The sequence below is a fragment of the Podarcis filfolensis genome (assembly GCF_964270895.1).
Source record: "Podarcis filfolensis genome assembly, chromosome: 2".
Taxonomy (NCBI): Eukaryota; Metazoa; Chordata; class Lepidosauria; order Squamata; family Lacertidae; genus Podarcis; species Podarcis filfolensis.
In genome coordinates this window covers 95,126,494-95,146,179 of record NC_139605.1, presented here as the reverse complement: position 1 = coordinate 95,146,179, position 19,686 = coordinate 95,126,494, and the positions used below count along the sequence as shown (strand labels likewise).

The window sequence follows — 19,686 nt, the reverse complement described above, 5'->3', positions numbered from 1 at the left end:
CCTTGATGCTTACTGACTTGCAACTGGGATTACCTGGCAGAAATGGAACTGTAATGGGCTGTTGTCAAATAAACTGGCAAGCAACTGTCCCACCTTTGCCCCACAGTGTTTGGCGAGCCTCTGGGGGAAGCCTACTCAGGCTTTCTTAAAAAGCTGGGACCAGGCATGTACACCAGTCCTTAGCTAACATGCCTACTCCTCTATGCTTTCTTCTACTGAGCATATACTCCTAGTCTGTGACCTCTAAGAGAGAATACGTTAAGATCCCACCTCTCTCTTTCTCTCTCACACACACAAACTTTCTGTAGTGGTTAAGAGCGGTGGACTCGTAATCTGGTGAACCGGGTTCGTGTCTCCGCTCCTCCACATGCAGCTGCTGGGTGACCTTGCGCTAGTCACACTTCTTTGAAGTCTCTCAGCCCCACTCACCTCACAGAGTGTTTGTTGGAAGGGAAAGGAGAATGTTAGCCGCTTTGAGACTCCTTCGGGTAGTGATAAAGTGGGATATCAAATCCAAACTCTTTTTCTTCTTCTTCCTCCCACCATTTTTATAATTAGGCTAGGGGCTATGACTGGTCATTTTTGCACACCAATAAAGCACTGGGTTCTCAGTCACTATGAAGTACAGAATCTCTCTCTTAGAACACAGTGCAACTGCTGGGTTCAAGTGCTGGACTAAGGAGAAGCTTGGCAGTCCCCTGCTCTATGTAGAGGAGCCACCACACTAACTTGGATATATTCCCAGTTTGGAAATGAGTGGCACTCCACTATCTCTCTCTCTCTGCATGCCTTCGATGATTTGCATCTGAGCAACAGTGACTCTAGGGTGGGCTCTCTGGAACCAACTTTGGATGGGTAAACCTTGTATCTATGGTGACAGAAACCACAGATCATAAGCTATCAAACAATAAACTCTCTGACATTTCTTAACATGTCAGAAGGAGCACATAGGTATGAGAAGGAAGTAAGGGCAGCTGCTAAAAAAACCTCATTGAGTTAAAAGGAAAAAAACACTGCGTACTGACAAAGATTTGGATAGCTGTAGTTGCAAAATACAAACCTTAAGTTCTGCTGGAAATGTGAATGTAACTGAAGAGGAATATGAACAACTTTCTAGCAAAGGTTTTGTCAAAACTTGACGAAACCAGGTCCTGGTATCTTCACAGAGCCTTTGGAATATTTCTGAAACCTATTATGCAAAAGGGAAAGTTACAAACTGCTGAATACAAAAGCAACCTACCACTATTGAGATTTTTACATTTTGGTTTTTATCACACAGTTCTCCTATCGATTCCATTCCTCTCTCTCTCTCCCCACCCCAGCATTTACTGCTCCCTCCTTCAAGTATAATCCAGTAGGCACATTCTGGTATAATAAAGAGGTTAAGACAATACAGAATATTCTATATATTAAAAAAAGAATGCAATACACAACCTAAATAGTGAGAGATAGTACTGATACTGGAGAAAGATGTCAGCTTTTCATTCTACTTTATGCATCTCCCATATTATTGGGCACTGGGTGGTATTTCACATATACAAATATCCATTCCAGATTTTGGTTAGAATTAAGCACCTTTTTTAAAAAAGGTAAAGGACCCCTGACAGTTAAGTCCAGTCACGAACAACTCTGGGGTTGCGGCACTCATCTCGCTTTACTGGCCGAGGGAGCCGATGTTTGTCTGCAGACAGTTATTCTGGGTCATGTGGCCAGCATGACTAAGTCGCTTCTGGTGAAACCAGAGCAGTGCACAGAAACACCGTTTACCTTCCCGCCGGAGCAGTACCTATTTATCTACTTGCACTTTGACGTGCTTTCGAACTGCTAGGTTGGCAGGAGCAGGGACCGAGCAACGGGAGCTCACCCCATCGCGGGGATTCGAACCACTGACCTTCCAATCAGCAAGCCCTAGGCTCAGTGATTTAGACCACAGTGCCACCCGCGTCCCACAAAACACCTTTACCTGTCAGTAATTAAAAAAATTTTTAAGGATCTATTCTAAACTAGATTTTAGAACTATTAATACAAATACATTTAGAAGTTGTAAGATATCAAAGTAAAGAGAATCTTCTTTAGCCAATGCAATTTAAGCAGATGTTTAAACCAGTTAACATTACATACTCAAGTTTGGGCTTTTGTGCTCCTCCACTGTATCCATTTCCAGTTAACTGCAGCTTGTTGTTATTACTAAAGCATGAACTATAGTTAGCGTCAATCAGTATTTATTGAAACAAGTCAGGATCATTAATTATTACTTAAAGTTTGCTTTTTCAATAAACCGTAGTAAACACTAACCACAGTTTGTCCATTTGCAGTTCATTAAAAACAGTTCATTACAAAAGAAAAAGAGGTGGCCATCCCAAGTGAGGTCCACTTAGCATCTTCACTGACACCATCTGGTCCAGCATTCTGTTTCCAATACCAGCCAACCATGCACCTCTATAACTCAAAAGGCATGAAGCTAAGGCCATCTCATTTCAATCCCCAGCATCTGGCAGTCAGAGGTATCACGTCTCTCTGAATAGAGAGGTTCCATTTGGGATCTTTGTAACAGACATTGACAGAGCTAGAGTCTTTTTCTTTTTTTAAGTCACCTAAGCTCATGCCCATCATATCTTGTAAGGAATTTCATGTCAATATCAGTTAAGAAGGAACTCTGGTTAATGCTGGCAAAAAAAACAAACCACAAAACAAAACATAGAAGGGGAAGAGATTGCAGTGTTGTGACTCCTAATCTTCTACTCTGTGATCTGCTTTTAAAATGGTGATTGTTTGTTTCTAGTTTCTGCTGGTTTTGCTCCTTAATTTGTTTTGTTTTTAGTTTGCATTTTCTCTTTGTTTTAGGTAGCTTATTTTGTACTGTGTCAAGTTTGCTTAAGCCACCTTTGTGTAATTCTGTAGAAATGTGGCGTATACATTTATAAATAATACATTGTGTGAAGACTTTACATTTTTTTCCTGAACCTACTGGGCAACAGTAAAGTAAGGCAATCAGACATAGGGGGACCAAACTTAGCCTATTTTCCCCTTCCTTTTGAGCTTCCTTACAGAATCTCTTCCAGTTACAGATAGGTAGCCGTGTTGGTCTGCCATAGTCAAAACAAAAAAATTTTTTTCCTTCCAGTAGCACCTTAAAGACCAACTAAGTTAGTTCTTGGTATGAGCTTTCGTGTGCATGCACACTTCTTCAGATACATACTTCTTCAGATATGTATCTGAAGATATGTATCTGAAGAAGTGTGCATGCACACGAAAGCTCATACCAAGAACTAACTTAGTTGGTCTTTAAGGTGCTACTGGAAGGAAAAAAATTTTTTTTGTTTAGAATCTCTTCCAGATGAACTGGTGACTTGGTTCAGGAGAACACAGAAAAATATGCAGATACACAAAAAATGTGCAAAATCATATAGAAATTCTCACCTCTGAAGGTGCAAGTCCAAGAATCCTTGAAAAAATCGCAGCAGATGAAGCTGGTATATTGTATCGCATTACCATTTTAACTTTGCTGCATATCATCTGATGAAGTCTTACACAGACTGTCATATATGAGTTCCAAGAGTCCTGCTGCAGCATGCTAAATTGTGAAATACTTTAATTACTGTGGGTGCAGAAAGCATTGCTTCTCTAATGCAGACTTTACCTCTGAGATTCTATGGAATGTGAATAATTATTGAAACTGTGCAGCCCTGCATGCAGATTATATGCATATGTGGCGGGGTGAAAAGATACTAGATTACTGGCAAAAGGAGAAACACATTTCATAATTTGATAACAAGAGCAAGGATAAAACTAGCAAAGAAACTGACAAATTGAGATCATTCACAATTAAAGAACTAGTAAAGCAGAGCTAAGGAAAACTTGTACTGTACTTAAGCGAATTAACACATCTAATTAGATTCTAAAGGCAGAGAGCATGCTATGAAAACTGAGATAATAATGTTCTAGGTAATAATTGTAAGGACATAACTATTAAAATGATTCTTTAGAGACAGTTAAATGTTTTGTAATCCTTCTATAACTGTATCGCAATCTATATTCTCAGACTCCGTTTTGTGCTTTGAGGACTTTTTCCAGATAAGCATGTTTAAGGAAGGTATGTACAACTTTTACTTACCCATTCTGTGTATTACAGAGGATATTTATCACCATCTCCAGAAGCTTTTCTATTTCCTATAAAAGCAATAAAAATTAAGCCAGAGAACCAGAATCATTTCTTACTAGAATGTTGTACAAAACACCTTCAAATCATGCAACAATGAAATTGATCTATCTGGTTACGTTCTTTGCTTACTAATCTCTCCTGCTTCAAAGCTCTTATTTAGGTTAGGGCTTTGGCTCAACGGTGGCCACTGCTCATTGGGTCTGGTGGGGCAGAAAGCAGGGCAGCTAATGAGAGGTGGAACTAATGGTAAACAGTTCTATAATAGGCACAGAGATCCAAGAGGTATTTATGCAATGGCAGCCATGAATTGTGGAGTTATCTCCAGCTGGCCAACTCCGGAGCAGTCTCACTCCAAACACACCAAGCTGTTACCATCCAAAAGCATACTCAGCATCCTCAAGAATTTCCCTAGTTCCACAAATACTTTTAGTCACATATTAACAGTGGATTGATATACACATTACTAAAGACCAAGTCCCATGGATTTAGATAAGACTTTCTTTCTGATTAAGTACGTATACAGTCAAACCTCGGTTCTCAAACACCTCCGTTATCATACGTTTCGGCTCCCCAACGCCGAAAACCTGGAAGTAAATGCTCCAGTTTTTTAATGTTTTTCAGACGCGGCTTCCGTTTTGAGTTTCCCTATTGAACTGAAGCTTCCACTTTCAGTTTTCAAACATTTTGGAAGTCAAATGGTCTTCTGGAACTGATTATGTTCGAAAACCGAGGTTTCACTGTAGTAGGGATATGGAACCTCAGGCCCTTGGGACTCTCCCCAAGCCACACCCCTCATCTCGCCTTGCTCTATCCCCTCCTCACGTGCTTTTCCCTGGCTGTAATGCTTCCTTGAACTGTGATAATTTAGCCTCATTTGCCTAGTTGGGAGGATGGATGGGTTGGTATAGAAAACTGGCATTTGAATAGCTAGAATGTACCTTACTGCTCAGAAGTTACTTATACAGTATCTGTTGTTTTACCAACTTTTTCCTCTGGTGCCGCCCACCACTGGCCTGTGGTCTCTGGAAGGTTGTCTATGTGGGAATTAGGCTCTCAGGCTGAAAAGGTTCCTCACTCCGGAAGTACAGGATTTCAGCCTCAGTAACAATAAAGCAAGTGCTACTGTAGTATTGTAGAATATTTACAGAACTTATTGATGCATTCAAATCAGTATAACTTATTAGATTTATTTATTTGCCAAATGAATTTGGCAATGTGGTTTGGAGTTATTAAAAAAAGACCATTTGTGTTTTTATATTGTGATTTTATGTTGTAACCTCCCTGAGACCTGCGGATATAACGCAGCATACAAATTTAATAAACAATAAGAATTTGGTTTTGAACTTTTTGTAGTTGCACTTTTCTTAACAATAACCATGGTTATGTTTGCCAGGTTTGAAATCTATATGGTTTGAGTTATTAAGTGTTAGGTGTTCTTTCTTTAAAAAAATAAATAAATCACGTGTTAAATTTTAAGATTGCTGTACCAAACAGCCCTAGGTATGATTAATGAAAGAGAAGAAAAGGCTGGAGTAGGGCATTCCCATGACCCAGTCCTGACACAGTAATCATGATTAGCTAGATTCTAGATCAGTCAATACTAATCCTAAACAGTTCTGATTAGGGAATCCATGGAATCTCTATACAGTCATACCTTGGAATCCGTTCCAGAAGTCCTTTCGACTTCCAAAACGTTTGGAAACCAAAGCACGGCTTCTTATTGGCTGCAGGAAGCTCCTACAGCCAATCGGAAGCCGCGGAAGCCCCCTCGGACGTTTGGCTTCCAAAAATAGTTCACAAACCGGAACATTCACTTCTGGGTTTGCGGCGTTCGGAAGCCAAAACGTTTGAGAACTAAGCTGTTCAAAAACCAAGGTAAGACTGTATATTTTATGGAACACTATGTATGGACTATAACAAAGGTTCATTCCCCATAAAATATGCTGTCTCACTTAAGAGACCTCAATGTCCCTTTCATGCATAACAATTCTATGGCTTCTCATTCAAACTATCAGGATAAAGACCAGTGTTCTTTATTTTAAAAATAACGAGATATGATTGATTGAAGGGTTACTGTGGGGAGCTGAGGTATTATAACTTGTGCTGGTGTGATCTTCTATAAATGAACCAGAATTAAACAACAAACCTCAAAGTTATGGTAAGTGATTTGCAAATTCTTCAGTCGATGAAAGGTTCCTAGAAGACAATCTAACGGATAAGCAGAAAACTCGGAGATAAATTCAACCAAGTCCCCCAGAGGCAGCAGGGTGAACCATGACCTGAACAGTGCTCTGTCTCCGTTCAGCAAATGTTTCTTATTTTTCATTAGTGTAAGCAAGTGTCTACCAAAAAGAAAAAAAGAAAGAGAAAAAAGAAAAGATATTCAATATATAGATCAGAATGGCAAATAAACAGAAATGGTGAGCAAGAGGATACTACAAAGTGAGTACACTCAAGTTTTTGCATGGTCAGGAAGATCAAAATGAAAAAGAAGGTGGCTGAAACCAGGATAAAAACCTTCAATCCCTTAGGAAAGTTGCTTGAACACCTTCTGTCCTCCAGCTTCTTGACTAGTTATGGTTCCTTGCTGAGAATCTGACTTCCCTATGTGACCTTGGCCTGTGATTGGGCTTGGTTTCTCCTCTGTGATCTGACTTTGCTCTCTGAACTATTCTGCAAGTGGGTACTGGCTGCTGGCATCCTTATCCTTTGAAGCAGGACATAGCTTGACCACAATTGCCTATGTTTTTGGAACCCAAGATTGGACAACTACAATGTGCTCCAAGTGGGTTACCCTTGGACTTGGACCGGAAGCTACAACTGGTGGAGAACACAGCAGGTAGATAAACTTGTGAAGTCAAAATGCTGCCAGCATATAATATACCTTACTTATGGGATCTGCACTGGCATCCAATCTGCTATCAGGCCAAGCTCTATATTTTGGTACTAATGTTTAAGATACAGCTCAGGACCTGGTTAAGAGGCCACCTTTTCTTAACATACCCAGTAGGTCACCACCCTGATGTATTTTTTGAGAGGGTGGATGAATAAGGAGAGATATCTCAATTGCACAATGTAGAAGAGGAACAGAATAGGAATAGCAACCAGTCTATCATCTACCACGACTTTTGAAGGGCCTTTTGTATGTGCCACACACAACTGCGACAGGGACTGGTGGGCACACTGGCACTTGTGGGTGCCACGTTGACCAACACAAGAAAATCCTGATCTTAGATGGTTTCCTTTATTGTAAGAAACATTCCCATTCTACTTCTTGCCATAAGAAAAGCTTTGGAGATCCTCTAAGGAAGGTAGTGAAGGAGACTACAAGTCAGGGAGGACAGGAGGCTTGTTCAAATCATGCCACTTTTCAGTGCAGTAAGTGAATGTGACTACTGATAATTTCAGAATGAAATAAAGTAACAAATACATTAAAAACTTACTTTTTATGTTCCTGTTTATTCCTGCATTCAACAAATACAAGACCTTCCAGCCCTGCACACTTCTCTTCAGAGTCAAGCAGAGTATTCACAGGAACATGCTCAAGATCAACAGAAGCAGTAAATAGATGAAAAGCTGGGATTGTCCACAGCCACTCATTAATTTTTTCTTCTATACAATGATTGCAAAACCTCTTCAAATATTGTTCCACACTGAAAGAGAAATAAGAAACTAATGCCTACCAGTAAAGGATTTTTTCTAAATAAACAAAACCTGCATTAAAAGTACTTGTGCATGAAACCAAAGGCTTTGTGGTTCTCTGCATAGGGTGCTCTCTACAATACTTCTGCATTTCTGATATAGAAATACATAGACCATTGCCACAAAAAGGTAATAACATAGTCACCCCCAATTAATTTCTGGTTTTGTTGTATTTCTGCTGCATTCTGAATGAGGCACAGGAGCTGTTAAGGCCAGAACAATGGGCTTGAATTGAAAGTGTCTCTTTTGCAACTGCAACAAATCCAAAGCAATGGAGGTCCCCAGTAGAAAAAGGTTGGGATACTTTTTTGCCAATCTCCAAGGCAGATTTTTCAGGAAGGAAACATGCAAGGGGAATCAGCAAAATCATCTCTTCCACTTCTGCCAGTGGCAGAACCAAGCCAGGAACCAAGCCAGCTATCTTTAAAATTGCACACAAAAAACGAGTCAAATTATATTTTTCTGTTGTGTCTCATAAAGTTACTACTTTTTCTCTAGGAGTACGGCATGCTGAATATTTCAACTTACAAATTACAAAACGAGGAGTACTAAAAAGTTCAGAATTCAAAAGCTATTTTAATATAGTATAGTATGAGTAAAACTGCACAGAAATCATTAGACTTGATTGTCAAGTATTATATATTATAGTAAAGGACCCCTGACCATTAGGTCCAGGCATGGCCAACTCTGGGGTAGTGGCGCTCATCTCGCTTTACTGGCCGAGGGAGCCGGCGTACAGCTTCCGGGTCATGTGGCCAGCATGACTAAGCCACTTCTGGCAAACCAGAGCAGCGCACGGAAACGCCGTTTACCTTCCCGTCAGAGAGATACCTATTTATCTACTTGCACTTTTATGTGCTTTCGAACTGCTATATTATATATTTATGTGATGTTTTCAGAAAGCAAAACTAAAATTCTTTGGTTTTCCAAAAGCAGTTTATGTCTTTCTTCATCTAATATACTTACCAAGCTAAATGGTGTCCCATCACAAAAATAGCTCAGTTGAATTCCTCACACCCAAAAAAATATTTTAAAGCATGGGTAGGCAATCTAAGGCCCGGGGGCCAGATCCGGCCCAATTGCCTTCTAAATCTGGCCCGCAGACAGTCCGGGAATCCGCGTGTTTTTACATGAGTAGAATGTGTCCTTTTATTTAAAATGCACCTCTGGGTTATTTGTGGGGAATAGGAATTCGTTCATATTTTCCCCAAAATAATATAGTCCGGCCCCCCACAAGGTCTGAGGGACAGTGGACCAGCCCCCTGCTGAAAAAGTTTGCTGACCCCTGTTAAAGACTGAAGAAGTTTGCAAGAGTTAAATTTCCCCCCCTAAAATGACATACCCTGCTCTAGGAGGCAAAAAATTCAACAAGTGCATCTTTATGGAGATATAGCTCCTACTAGCACAACGGAAATTTCTCCCCTCTTAGAAGAAGAAGAAGAAGAAGAAGAAGAGGAAGAGGAGGAGGAGGAGGAGGAGTTTGGATTTGATATCCCACTTTATCACTACCCGAAGGAGTCTCAAAGCAGCTAACATTCTCCTTTCCCTTCCTCCCCCACAACAAACACTCTGTGAGGTGAGTGGGGCTGAGAGACTTCAGAGACGTGTGACTAGCCCAAGGTCACCCAGCAGCTGCAGGTGGAGGAGCGGAGACGTGAACCCGGTTCCCCAGATTACGAATCTACCGCTCTTAACCACTACACCACACTGGCTCTCCCAAGGATTTTTTTATTTGTCAATCAAAAATGCTTGTGCTGACAGAAAAATCATAATTAAATGACACTTAATTCCTCCTGAAGTATAGAATTATGAGCCTGTGGAATTTTTGCATATCAGTGAGCTGCTAAAACAATGTCACAAACTTGAAACACTAGTCATTTAATCTATCTATTCAAAACACTAAACCTGAATTTTCAAATCCAAAATTACATACCGTAGCTCATGTGCAAACAGTTCTTTGAAAGATTTTGCTTCATCTGCTGGTGGTTTCTCCAAACAAAGAAGGCTACATAACTGCACCAGATCATCTTTTGATGTTGGAAGTCTATAATATTCTCCTAGTACAAGAATGATCACTGCCAGGCCCAGCTTATTTTTCTTTGCCTTGTTCCAAGATGGACAGCTTGCATTGTTCTGATTAAGGAGGGGATGGGCTGTTTCTCTTAAATAATCAAGAATTAACTGCTTGATCTAAAAAAAAGGGTGAAAGTAATAAAAACAAACTCCACCTATTTTCTTTAGAAGAAAATTACTTAATCTGAATTATCATTAAACGGTTAGGTTGGCACAGAATTCTGGCCACAAATCAGGGCTAATGCCATACATAAAACAGAAACCATTAGTTGCTTCCAATGTCTTTAAAGGACATATTTGCCCAGGCTTTCCATGACCCATAAGTCTGGAACCAGTTTTATGCACCTGAACTAGATGAATTCCAGTTTTATTTTTTTATATGTATTTTGGAAGTTTTTACACTACTGTTTCATTGTTGTACAATATTAAAGATCATTAAAACATACACCACCTAAGAGACGTTTTAAAATATTACGCAGTTTATAAAAGGCTAGCAAATAAATAAATAAGCAAGCAAGCAAACCTGTGCACAAGTGCATGAAGCTCACGAAGTTCCCACTTTGTCCCTCTCTAGAGTTGGGTAATCAAACCATGGAGTAGCTACCTCGGCATTACATGTGAACCAGCACTCATGATTTGCTTCACACAACTGAACCATAGCTGCCAATTTGCCACAAAGCTAAACAATGGAGTGGCTGACTTGTTTCCCCACTCTAGAAAAGTAGGAGCAAAGTGAGGAATACTTACACTCCCTGCACTACCACACATGATTTGACTAACTATGGCTTATGGCCAGCATCAATGAAAACACTATGTCTAAAATAATTATTCTCCTCTATACAGAAAACGGTGACATTTACAGATGTGATGTGTCCATTCTTTATGCTTAGTACCACGGAACCTCCTCAGTGCCCAGCATAAATAATGTGCCAGCTGAAAAAGAACAGAGCCAGCAGTGTACCTAGGGGTGTAGTATGGGGTTGGAGGGGCCATAGCCCCAGGCCCATGCTTTTTAGGGAGCATGAGCCATGTGCCCCCATGCAGGGATCCCTGTCCTATCCTGCCTGCTGGTGGGGGTCTCTGAGCCCTCTCGCTCAGCCTGGCCTTGCTGCCGCCTCCCCAGCTCCCTTGCTGAATGGCCACCTGGCCAGCTTTGGAGGGGGGGTTGCATCAGCCAGGCATGCAGGCAGGGGCGCAGCGTGATCCGGCTTGGCTCCAGCTGAGCTGATGCGCGGGCTTCATGAACTCTCTGCATCCCATACACCCAGGGGCATTGGCACCACGGGCTGCCCTAGTGAGGTGGGTTCTGTTGACGGCACACACACGCGTGCTTGCATGGCCTAGGTGCCACAATGCCACTGAGTACCTTCTCTGCCAGTGCACTCCAAGTGAAGGCAGCAGCAATTAGTCCAGGGCTGGGTCAGCAGCTGCCTAAGAGTATTGTCCCTCTAGCTCTGCAAAGGCTGCACAAAATGTTATAGATCCATCAGATTTATTACAGGCAACTTTGTATTCATGTGTGTTCAGTGTGTGCAACTGTGTATACACGCATTCCGCCGAACACAGAAGTGACCCAAAAAGTCACAAAAAGGGGCAGAACAGGGTGAGGCAGCGGCTGAACAGGGTGTTTGCATATATTTGAAACACTATTGAAAAAGCCTGCAATTTCATTTAAACATGTGGTGCCTCAGAATGTAGAAAATCTTGTTCTAGATAACTGCAACTTTGATTTACAATACCTCTTTTTCTCCAAACTGTAAATCAGTCCATTCCTTTGGCTTGTCCTCATATACCATTGGTTTCGAATTCACACAAAAAAACTGATGGAACTGATAGATGAAGCTGCTGACATTGAGCGGAGTCCAAGTGTTCAATATACTGAAGAGACTTTCTAGCATCACCTTTGCTGCTATTTGTTTTCCTTTCACAACCCCTTTCTCTTGATTTTTAAACCCAGGAATGTTGTTCTTAATAGTATTCCATAAAGTGTCAGATGGTTTAACACATGCTATATCGTCATACTGATGCCAATCTGTTAAAAAACATTTTAGGTTTCATTAAGACAAGATCGGGTTTCAATAAATCCATGCGCCTACTGGCCCATAGCAACAAATGCCATCCCTTTGGCAATTATGCTCTTCCCTCCCCTCACACATATGGAAATCTCTTTCACTAATTGCTGGTGTCTCCTGCAAAACCCCAACCTGGAGGAGAAAAACCACGCAGCTACTTTCTGCCATGGGCAAACTCTTGAAGAAAAACAGAAGTTATTTCCCTCCTGGGAGGGAGCTGGGGGCAATGTTATACAGTGGCCCTCCTGGGCCGTGTTCAGAAAGTGGTGTTGGGGGATGAGTGTTCAGACCCCTGAGCTTTCACTTGTGGGGTGCCTCAGGGTTCCGTCCTGTCCCCCATGCTTTTTAACATCTACATGAAGCTGCTGGGAGAGATCATCAGGGGGTTTGGGTTGGGTGTTCATCAGTAAGTGGATACCACCCAGCTCTAGCTCTCTTTTAAATCAGAACCAGTGAAGGCGGTGAATGTCCTGTGTGAGTGTCTGGAGGCGGTTAGAGGATGGATGGCAGCTAACAGATTGAGGTTGAATCCTGACAAGACAGAAGTATTGTTTTGGGGGGATGCGGGCGAGCAGGTGTGGGGGACTCCCTGGTCCTGAATGGGGCAACTGTGCCCCTGAAGGAGCAGGTGTGCAGCCTGGGAGTCATTTTGGACTCACAGCTGCTCATGGAAATGCAGGTCAATTCTGTGTCCAGGGCAGCTGTCTACCAGCTCCATCTGGTACGCAGGCTGAGACCCTACCTGCCCGCAGACTGTTTCACTAGAATGGTGCATGCTCTAGTTATCTCCCGCTTGGACTACTGCAATGTGTTCTACATGGAGCGATATTTGGAGGTGACCCGGAAACTACAATAAATCCAGAATGCGGCAGCTAGACTGGTGACTGGGATAGGCCGCCGAGACCATATAAAACCGGTCCTGAAAGACTTACATTGGCTCCCAGTACGTTTTTGAGCACAATTCAAAGTGTTGGTTCTGACCTTTAAAGCCCTAAACAGCCTCAGCCCCAGTATACTTGAAGAACTGTCTTCACCCCCATCGTTCAGCCCGCACACTGAGGTCCGGCTCTGAGGGCCTTCTGGTGGTTCCCTCACTGCGAGGTTACAGGGAACCAGGCAGAGGGCCTTCTTGGTAGTGGCACCTGCCCTGTGGAATGCCCTCCCATCAGATGTCAAGGAAATAAACAACTATCTTACTTTTAGAAGACATCTGAAGGCATTCCTGTTTAGGCAAGTTTTTAATGTTTGATGTTTTAACATGTTTTTAATATTCTGTTAGAAGCCACCCAGAGCGGCTGGGGAAACCCAGCCAGGTGGACGAGGTATGTATAAATAAATAAATAAATAAATAAATAAATAAATAAATAATCCTGTATGTTAGGGCAAAGGAAGGAGCAGCAGGAGGACTGGGTACCTTCCTCTCCCTTTATGTATCAATGTACATTTGCCATCCTCCAGCATCGCCTGTGATATCAGGACATCAAGACATATTGAGTCCCCACTGTGTGGCTCACTTCCACTCTCCCTCCTGCTGGCACTAGTCTGCTAGCCACAGTCAACACTTTGCAAATTGTTCTGCCTGCAAAGCAGAGCCTTTGGAAGGAAAGCCTCAAGTGTTCCACTTTCAGCTAACTGGCAGATTCACAGAAGGTAAGCAAGTACTGCATGGATTGTTTGCAGGATAGGTAGGCAAGTAGGTTGCATTAATGCCAAGTGTTTCTCTCTTTTCCACCCTGCCACTGTCATCTATATTCATACCACAATGCACACATCAAGAGAGAAAACATGAAGGCAGTGAATAAAGCCCCTTCTGGTGGAAGGAATGGATATTAGATTCTTTGTCTATTCCTGGCTCACATACCTTGCAGTAATGGCTGGTGGGGCTGTATCGTTGACCTGGTACCCCAATGCCACACACCACTACAGATTATCGAGAGGGGAAGGGCAGGGGGGAATCTGCACAGTGGTGGAGTGGTGGATTGGCTCTGTATTGTGCCTGCACTGAGCTCCCTTGCTCCCCCCCTTCAATAACCCGCAGCAATGGAGGGAGTTGGGAAGTTAGGTTAGCAATGCAGCCCCACCTGCCCCCACCACTGGATGCTTGCAAATATAGCTGCCCTTTATGATGATGGAAACGTATTTCCACTCAATCCAATCATAATTTGAACATCTATGTGTTTACAGAAGAGAAATTAGACTTTGTGTGACAAAATATGCATTATTTTCATTTAGCTAGCTCTTCCAAGTCTCTGTGCAATAGCTATTCCTGGTCTTCCCCATGTCTCCCACTTAGCATGGAAGAAGACTGCATCTACAGCTACTGGAGGAGTTTAGGAAACATCAGTTTAAGAAAAATTGTGCGTCCTATGTACAGTTCCTCGGAATTAAGTGCAATTAAGCTCTGTATTGCTTACTTCTGAGTAAACATACATAGGATCATGATGTAAAGACACTAAATAAAGTAAAAGGGGTTTCTTGATAACTGAAGTAATGGAGAAACAATTACCCAAATTATGAAGCTGTAGACTTTTGCAATGTATGTACCAAGCATATATAAAGTCCCCTTTCATTACTGCGTAATCCTAATAGCTAGCCCAATTATAATTGCTTTCTTCTCCCTAAATATTCCGTAAGTAGGAATGTTTGTTTGCTATTTTATAATGGTCTAAAGACCATTTGAAGTTCAATACATGAAATTTGATGTCCAGGACATTGCCCTCAGATGATTTCAGCAACTGCTAAGTAGCATGAACAAATACATATTTCCATTGACTTCCACGGAGGTGCTTTCTGAATTCCACTGCTTCCATGTTCATTTAATTAATAGCCATATTCATTGGAAAGTTCTGCCCCGAGCAAATGGGGAGCTTTATATCTCAGTTTGGCAGGAAACATTACCCCCACAGAGAGAAATAATGTCCACTGCCAAGTCAGGAGGCTAGATCATACTACAGCAGCCCAACTTAGTAGCATCTGAATACTTTGGGTTACAACCCCTATCATCCCTGACCACGCTTGGTGGGACTGATGGGAACTGTAAGTCCAATAAGCATCTGGAGGGCTACAGGCTGGGCAATGCAGTAGTACAGCAGTCAGAACCAGTAGCTTCTATTAGGCTTCTTAATGATGGCTTGCGACCCGATGCTGGCCCGAGAAATGAAGCGGTGTTCAAACAGCCCTCCAATATTGGCCCTTCTCTCATCTATGCATTCCTTCTAGCTACTTGGACTCTGTTCTACGTCTAGCACTTGCTCCAGAACTTCAGAAACTTCCATGGAGAAATGGTTTTATATACCGTTTATATAAACACCCTGTTTATAAGGTATTATCAAAACCACAATCATACGGCAGAGATAGTTCCTTACCTGGGCCATATAGTAATGCTGGCTTTATAAACAAAAAACGATTTACAATTATTCCTTTATGACAAGGTTTGTAAATGAATTCCCACTCTCCGTCCTTCCCACGTGCAACATAGTATTTATAGGGAATTGGTTTCTCCATATTATCCTTATGAATAGTGACACAGCCTTCCATTAGGTGACCATGCTCACCAAGATCCCTAGTATTTAAAAAAACAAAACACAAATGTACATCTTAGCAGTAAAGCAGGACAATAGGCAAAACTTTTTCAACTAACTTTTATGGAAGGAGAGGTCTCCAAATATTTACCATTTAATATATAGTTATATGCCTTAAAACATAATGACCTGGAATAAACAGTGTTGCTAGACCAGATATGCATACATACTAAATTAAGAAGACACACACACACACACAACTCACCACTTTCCCCCCCATGTTGAACGATACTATTCTAAACACTGGCCCCTATTTATACTCTCAAGAGGTTAATAGTGGAACAATCTAAAAAAGAATAATGTAGCCTAATAGCTATTATTGCAATGTGAGGAACAAGCAAGCAGCCTTAGTAGCCAGAGGGCAAGAATTTGGTAGCCTACATAGCATGTTGATGTGCATATAAAGTAAGGGATTCCTAGAGGAGATGTATGAGAGTTCACACAGAGACACATAATTCTCCCTTAAAGTTGGTCCAGTATTGGCCACATCACTCCATATTACAGGGTTTGCCTCCACCCCAGAGGTACATCCAGTTACAATACTTCCATTATCATCATGCAAACTTTACACACACACACACACACACACACACACACACACAGAAAAATAGTGCTCAAAATGGCTTACAACAAGGAGAACAGCAAAACGTTTTTAAAAATCAAGAGTCACAACTACCACTTCAAAGTAACAAGGATAACAACATCATTTGTATGCTGCTGCATTTATTTAAAAAAAAATTCAATACTGTAAATGTAACATCATACCTCATGGCAATAATAAAAATAGCAAAGGAGTTTTACAGTTTCCCCTTGCTAATGAGAGAATGAAAATGACACTTGTTCTTTCTGTAATATCTTTCTCCTCTGGTCATCATGTTTAATTGGAGACATGTTTAAAAGTAGACATCTGTTCCCAATCAGTGTGGCCCAATCACACAGTGGTTAATGAAAATTGCCTTATCTGAACTAGGGGGGAAATTAGTAACCACAGAGTTGGAAAAAGATAAAGCAAGAATGCTAGGACAGAGGTACTGAAAAAATCAAAGGGGAGACTAAATACCTTGCCAGATCTTATTATTTGTTACCATCATCTAGCACTTCTACATATAGCAATATTCTTTCTGGCCCATGAATCCATTCCAAAGCTTGCATGAATGCACAAAATTGTACTCACTTTGTGAAAGTCATCTCACAGACATTTTCCTTCCAGTTAACATAGCCAGATATGCCTTGTGCCCTGACAAAAACTTTGTGCTTCGCAGCATCCAACTTGAAGTCCTTGGAAAGTATAGCATGAAAATATACTGTAACGCCTTCATCAGAACTCACATGGCTGCAACAGTGAAGACAACAATGGTCAGTATAACATATTTTGGTGAATTTATGGAGTAGGGCACCACAATGTATCAGAACAGAAAATGGTTCCATGGCGTTGAAGAGTCCACACCACAACTCTACAGTATATGTTAGAGGAGAGGAGAGGAGGGGGAGAAAACTACCAAGAAGAGACACCAAGTATCACTGTATGAATAAAATTAGAGAAGTCTTTCAGAAGCTTCAAGGAACAGATGGTGAGATATCAAAACTCATTTTTTTTCCTATAAATTTCAGCTAATATTCATTATACCAAACAGTATGATCCAGGTTCACAAATCAGTTCAAACTATTCATATTATTCTATACAAGATAGTTCCTATGGTCAGAAAATGCAAACAAATGCTCAAAGAATCCAAAATATGCCATTGCTGGGAATTAAAAGCAATAGGCATTACTCAGAGCAGACCGATCTAAATTAATGGACCTAATTTAGCCATTCTCCTTAAGTTTTGCTCTGAGTAGACCCGTTGAAATTAACAGTTGACCACCACCCAATATGTACAAGGTTCACTAATACTGTTCACCCCAACTGCCAGGGTGATGAGGGTGTCAGGGTTTGGCAAATGAAATAAACTACGGTATGTGTTTCCTTCACACCCATGCCCTCCATGCCCCCCAAGCCAAAAAGTTCAGCTGGATATTTGTTTTGGCTCTAAGTGTTAAGTGCAGAGCCATTAAGAAGCCTCCACCCTCCCAACTTCAGTTCCAAGCTGAACGGATATTGTTACTGCCAAGGGTAGGAACAGTTGCATCTTAGTCTCCAAAGTTTTGGCAGTACCTATGCCAATACTATATTACATCAATTATGTGTTGGAAAAGACATAGCAAGTCCATATGTGTAGCAGTACATAAGCAGACAGGCTTCTGCCCAAATAAGATGCAAAGACATTACACCAGCAAAGGTGGAGCTACGCCTGGGCTGGCATGGTACAACTTCAAGAGAAGCTGTGGCTGTCACCAATTTAAGGGAGCAATCCAAACCCAAGATCCACTAGGATGAGTAATGTTTGGAACAGGCAATCTCCTACACCAACTGAAGGCTTTCATGCTGGCTTAGCCAGAGATATTCTAGGCAAGTCCTCCATCCTGGCTCAGCCAGCTGAACTGAGGCTTTTAGTCCTGGGGGGGGGGCGTGTTCCAGGGCATGTTGGGGGTGTGGAGAGGCAGATTTAACCTTATTCCAAATTCTGTTCAGCTCAGTCATATGACCTAGCAACCCAGTGAGAGTTACACTGGCAAAAGGGGTTGAATAAGTCAAACTCAACTTTAAAGACTTCTTTCCCTCCATTAGGCTTCTGAGTGGAGTTTGGAATAAGGATAAGTCACACTGGCATAATTTATCCCAAGGTAAATTAAACTGTAATATGGATTGCTCTACCCTTAAGTCGCTTATGTCAAAAGGGAAAACAAGCAGGTATGTTAAAAGGTGTAATGTTTATTATCTTCCGTCTTCTTCCTAAAAAATAAAATGAACTGATCAATACAGAAATAATGAGTGGGTAAAAATGATTGCTCCAACGGTTAGCTTATCCATTGAGGTCTTTTAAAAATGCTTTACAGAAATAATAGTATTTTAGAAATGGTACTAATGAGATGTTGGTGGCACTGGGAAGATCTATGAACACTACATAGTGAAGTGGGTTAGATGAGTATTTGCGGTAATTTCAGATTTAGTAAAGTTTCGTGTTTCTAACCTTTCGGATCAGAACTATGCAACAACTGCTACTGGCCAATTCCAATCTAATACCACTTTTGAAATAAACAGAAATGTGCTATACCTCTGCTTGACTTCCTGGTTTGCCTGCTGCTTCTTAGTCTTTTGATCTTTCTGTTGCTTCTTCTCATTGGTAGAAGCAGAAGTCTTTCCCTTCTCAGACCCTTCTGCTGGAGTTGCTGCTTCTTCTGGTTTTTTGCAGACATTTTCCGCTTTAGTCTGTTCTTCCAACTTGGCTTTCTGTAACACAGGCATATGTGATTCAAATGCTTGAAAAAATGTACTAGTCTCTTGTGGGGGGGGCGGGACTTAATCTTGTGCCCGGCTACCAAGGAGAAAATTATGCTTGAGACACGTCATCAGAACGGGTTATTTTAGAAGTTTCCGCAAGATGGCGAGCGGACCGCGAATCTGACAGCTCCTGTCATATTTGGCCCTATTGGAGCCTAAGGGGAAGAGCGCAAGGGCGATGCACCTCCCCAAAAAGACCCAAGAGGAGCACTGAGGTGTCTCGGGGTCCTGCGGCTCACTAACGGCCGCTCGGTACTGCCGGTCCCTGCCTTTGTGCCGAAAGGCGCGGCGAGTGGGGAGGGGGGAAACCAAGTGTGCCGGTGAGCTAGGCACCAACGTGGCTTCGTAGAGAGCAAAACCTCCAATCCAGCCACGAGCGGTTACCTTTTCAGAAGACCGAAACCGATTGCAAAGGTGAGGAGTGCTTAATTTGATTGATTTGGCAAAAAAGGGGAATGTTAAAAGGAAGTCCACTCCTGTTCCTGGTGATATGAGCACAAAATACATACAAGTGAAGTGTTGATGAAGTTCACTTTGGAAGATAAGTTAGCTAATGAATAATAAAGATTAAAAGATTTCACCAAGCTCTTACTTATACCAATCACTCAAGATTTTCTCTTTAAAAAAAATACATTGAACTTGACTTGAATTTGAACTTGAATCCATCCTATGTTGCAATTGAACTTGACTTTAAATGGAGGCTAAACCGGAGAA

General features: G+C 41.6%; 1 protein-coding gene across 4 annotated transcripts in view; it reads right to left on the bottom strand.

The window, feature by feature from the left end:
* Positions 1-19,686, bottom strand: part of LOC310755530 (E3 ubiquitin-protein ligase RNF213-like) — a 94,960-nt gene that overhangs the window by 63,597 nt on the left and 11,677 nt on the right. For all 4 annotated transcript variants that reach the window (XM_083598466.1, XM_083598464.1, XM_083598465.1 and 1 more), the window contains 10 exons: positions 18,746-18,921; positions 16,765-16,923; positions 15,375-15,571; positions 11,677-11,969; positions 9,798-10,054; positions 7,606-7,815; positions 6,309-6,504; positions 4,115-4,170; positions 3,421-3,574; positions 1,061-1,189 (listed from right to left, as the gene is read on the bottom strand). In XM_083598466.1, coding sequence (XP_083454592.1) covers positions 1,061-1,189; positions 3,421-3,574; positions 4,115-4,170; positions 6,309-6,504; positions 7,606-7,815; positions 9,798-10,054; positions 11,677-11,969; positions 15,375-15,571; positions 16,765-16,923; positions 18,746-18,921 — 1,827 coding nt within the window. The remainder of the gene's footprint in view (positions 1-1,060; positions 1,190-3,420; positions 3,575-4,114; positions 4,171-6,308; positions 6,505-7,605; positions 7,816-9,797; positions 10,055-11,676; positions 11,970-15,374; positions 15,572-16,764; positions 16,924-18,745; positions 18,922-19,686) is intronic.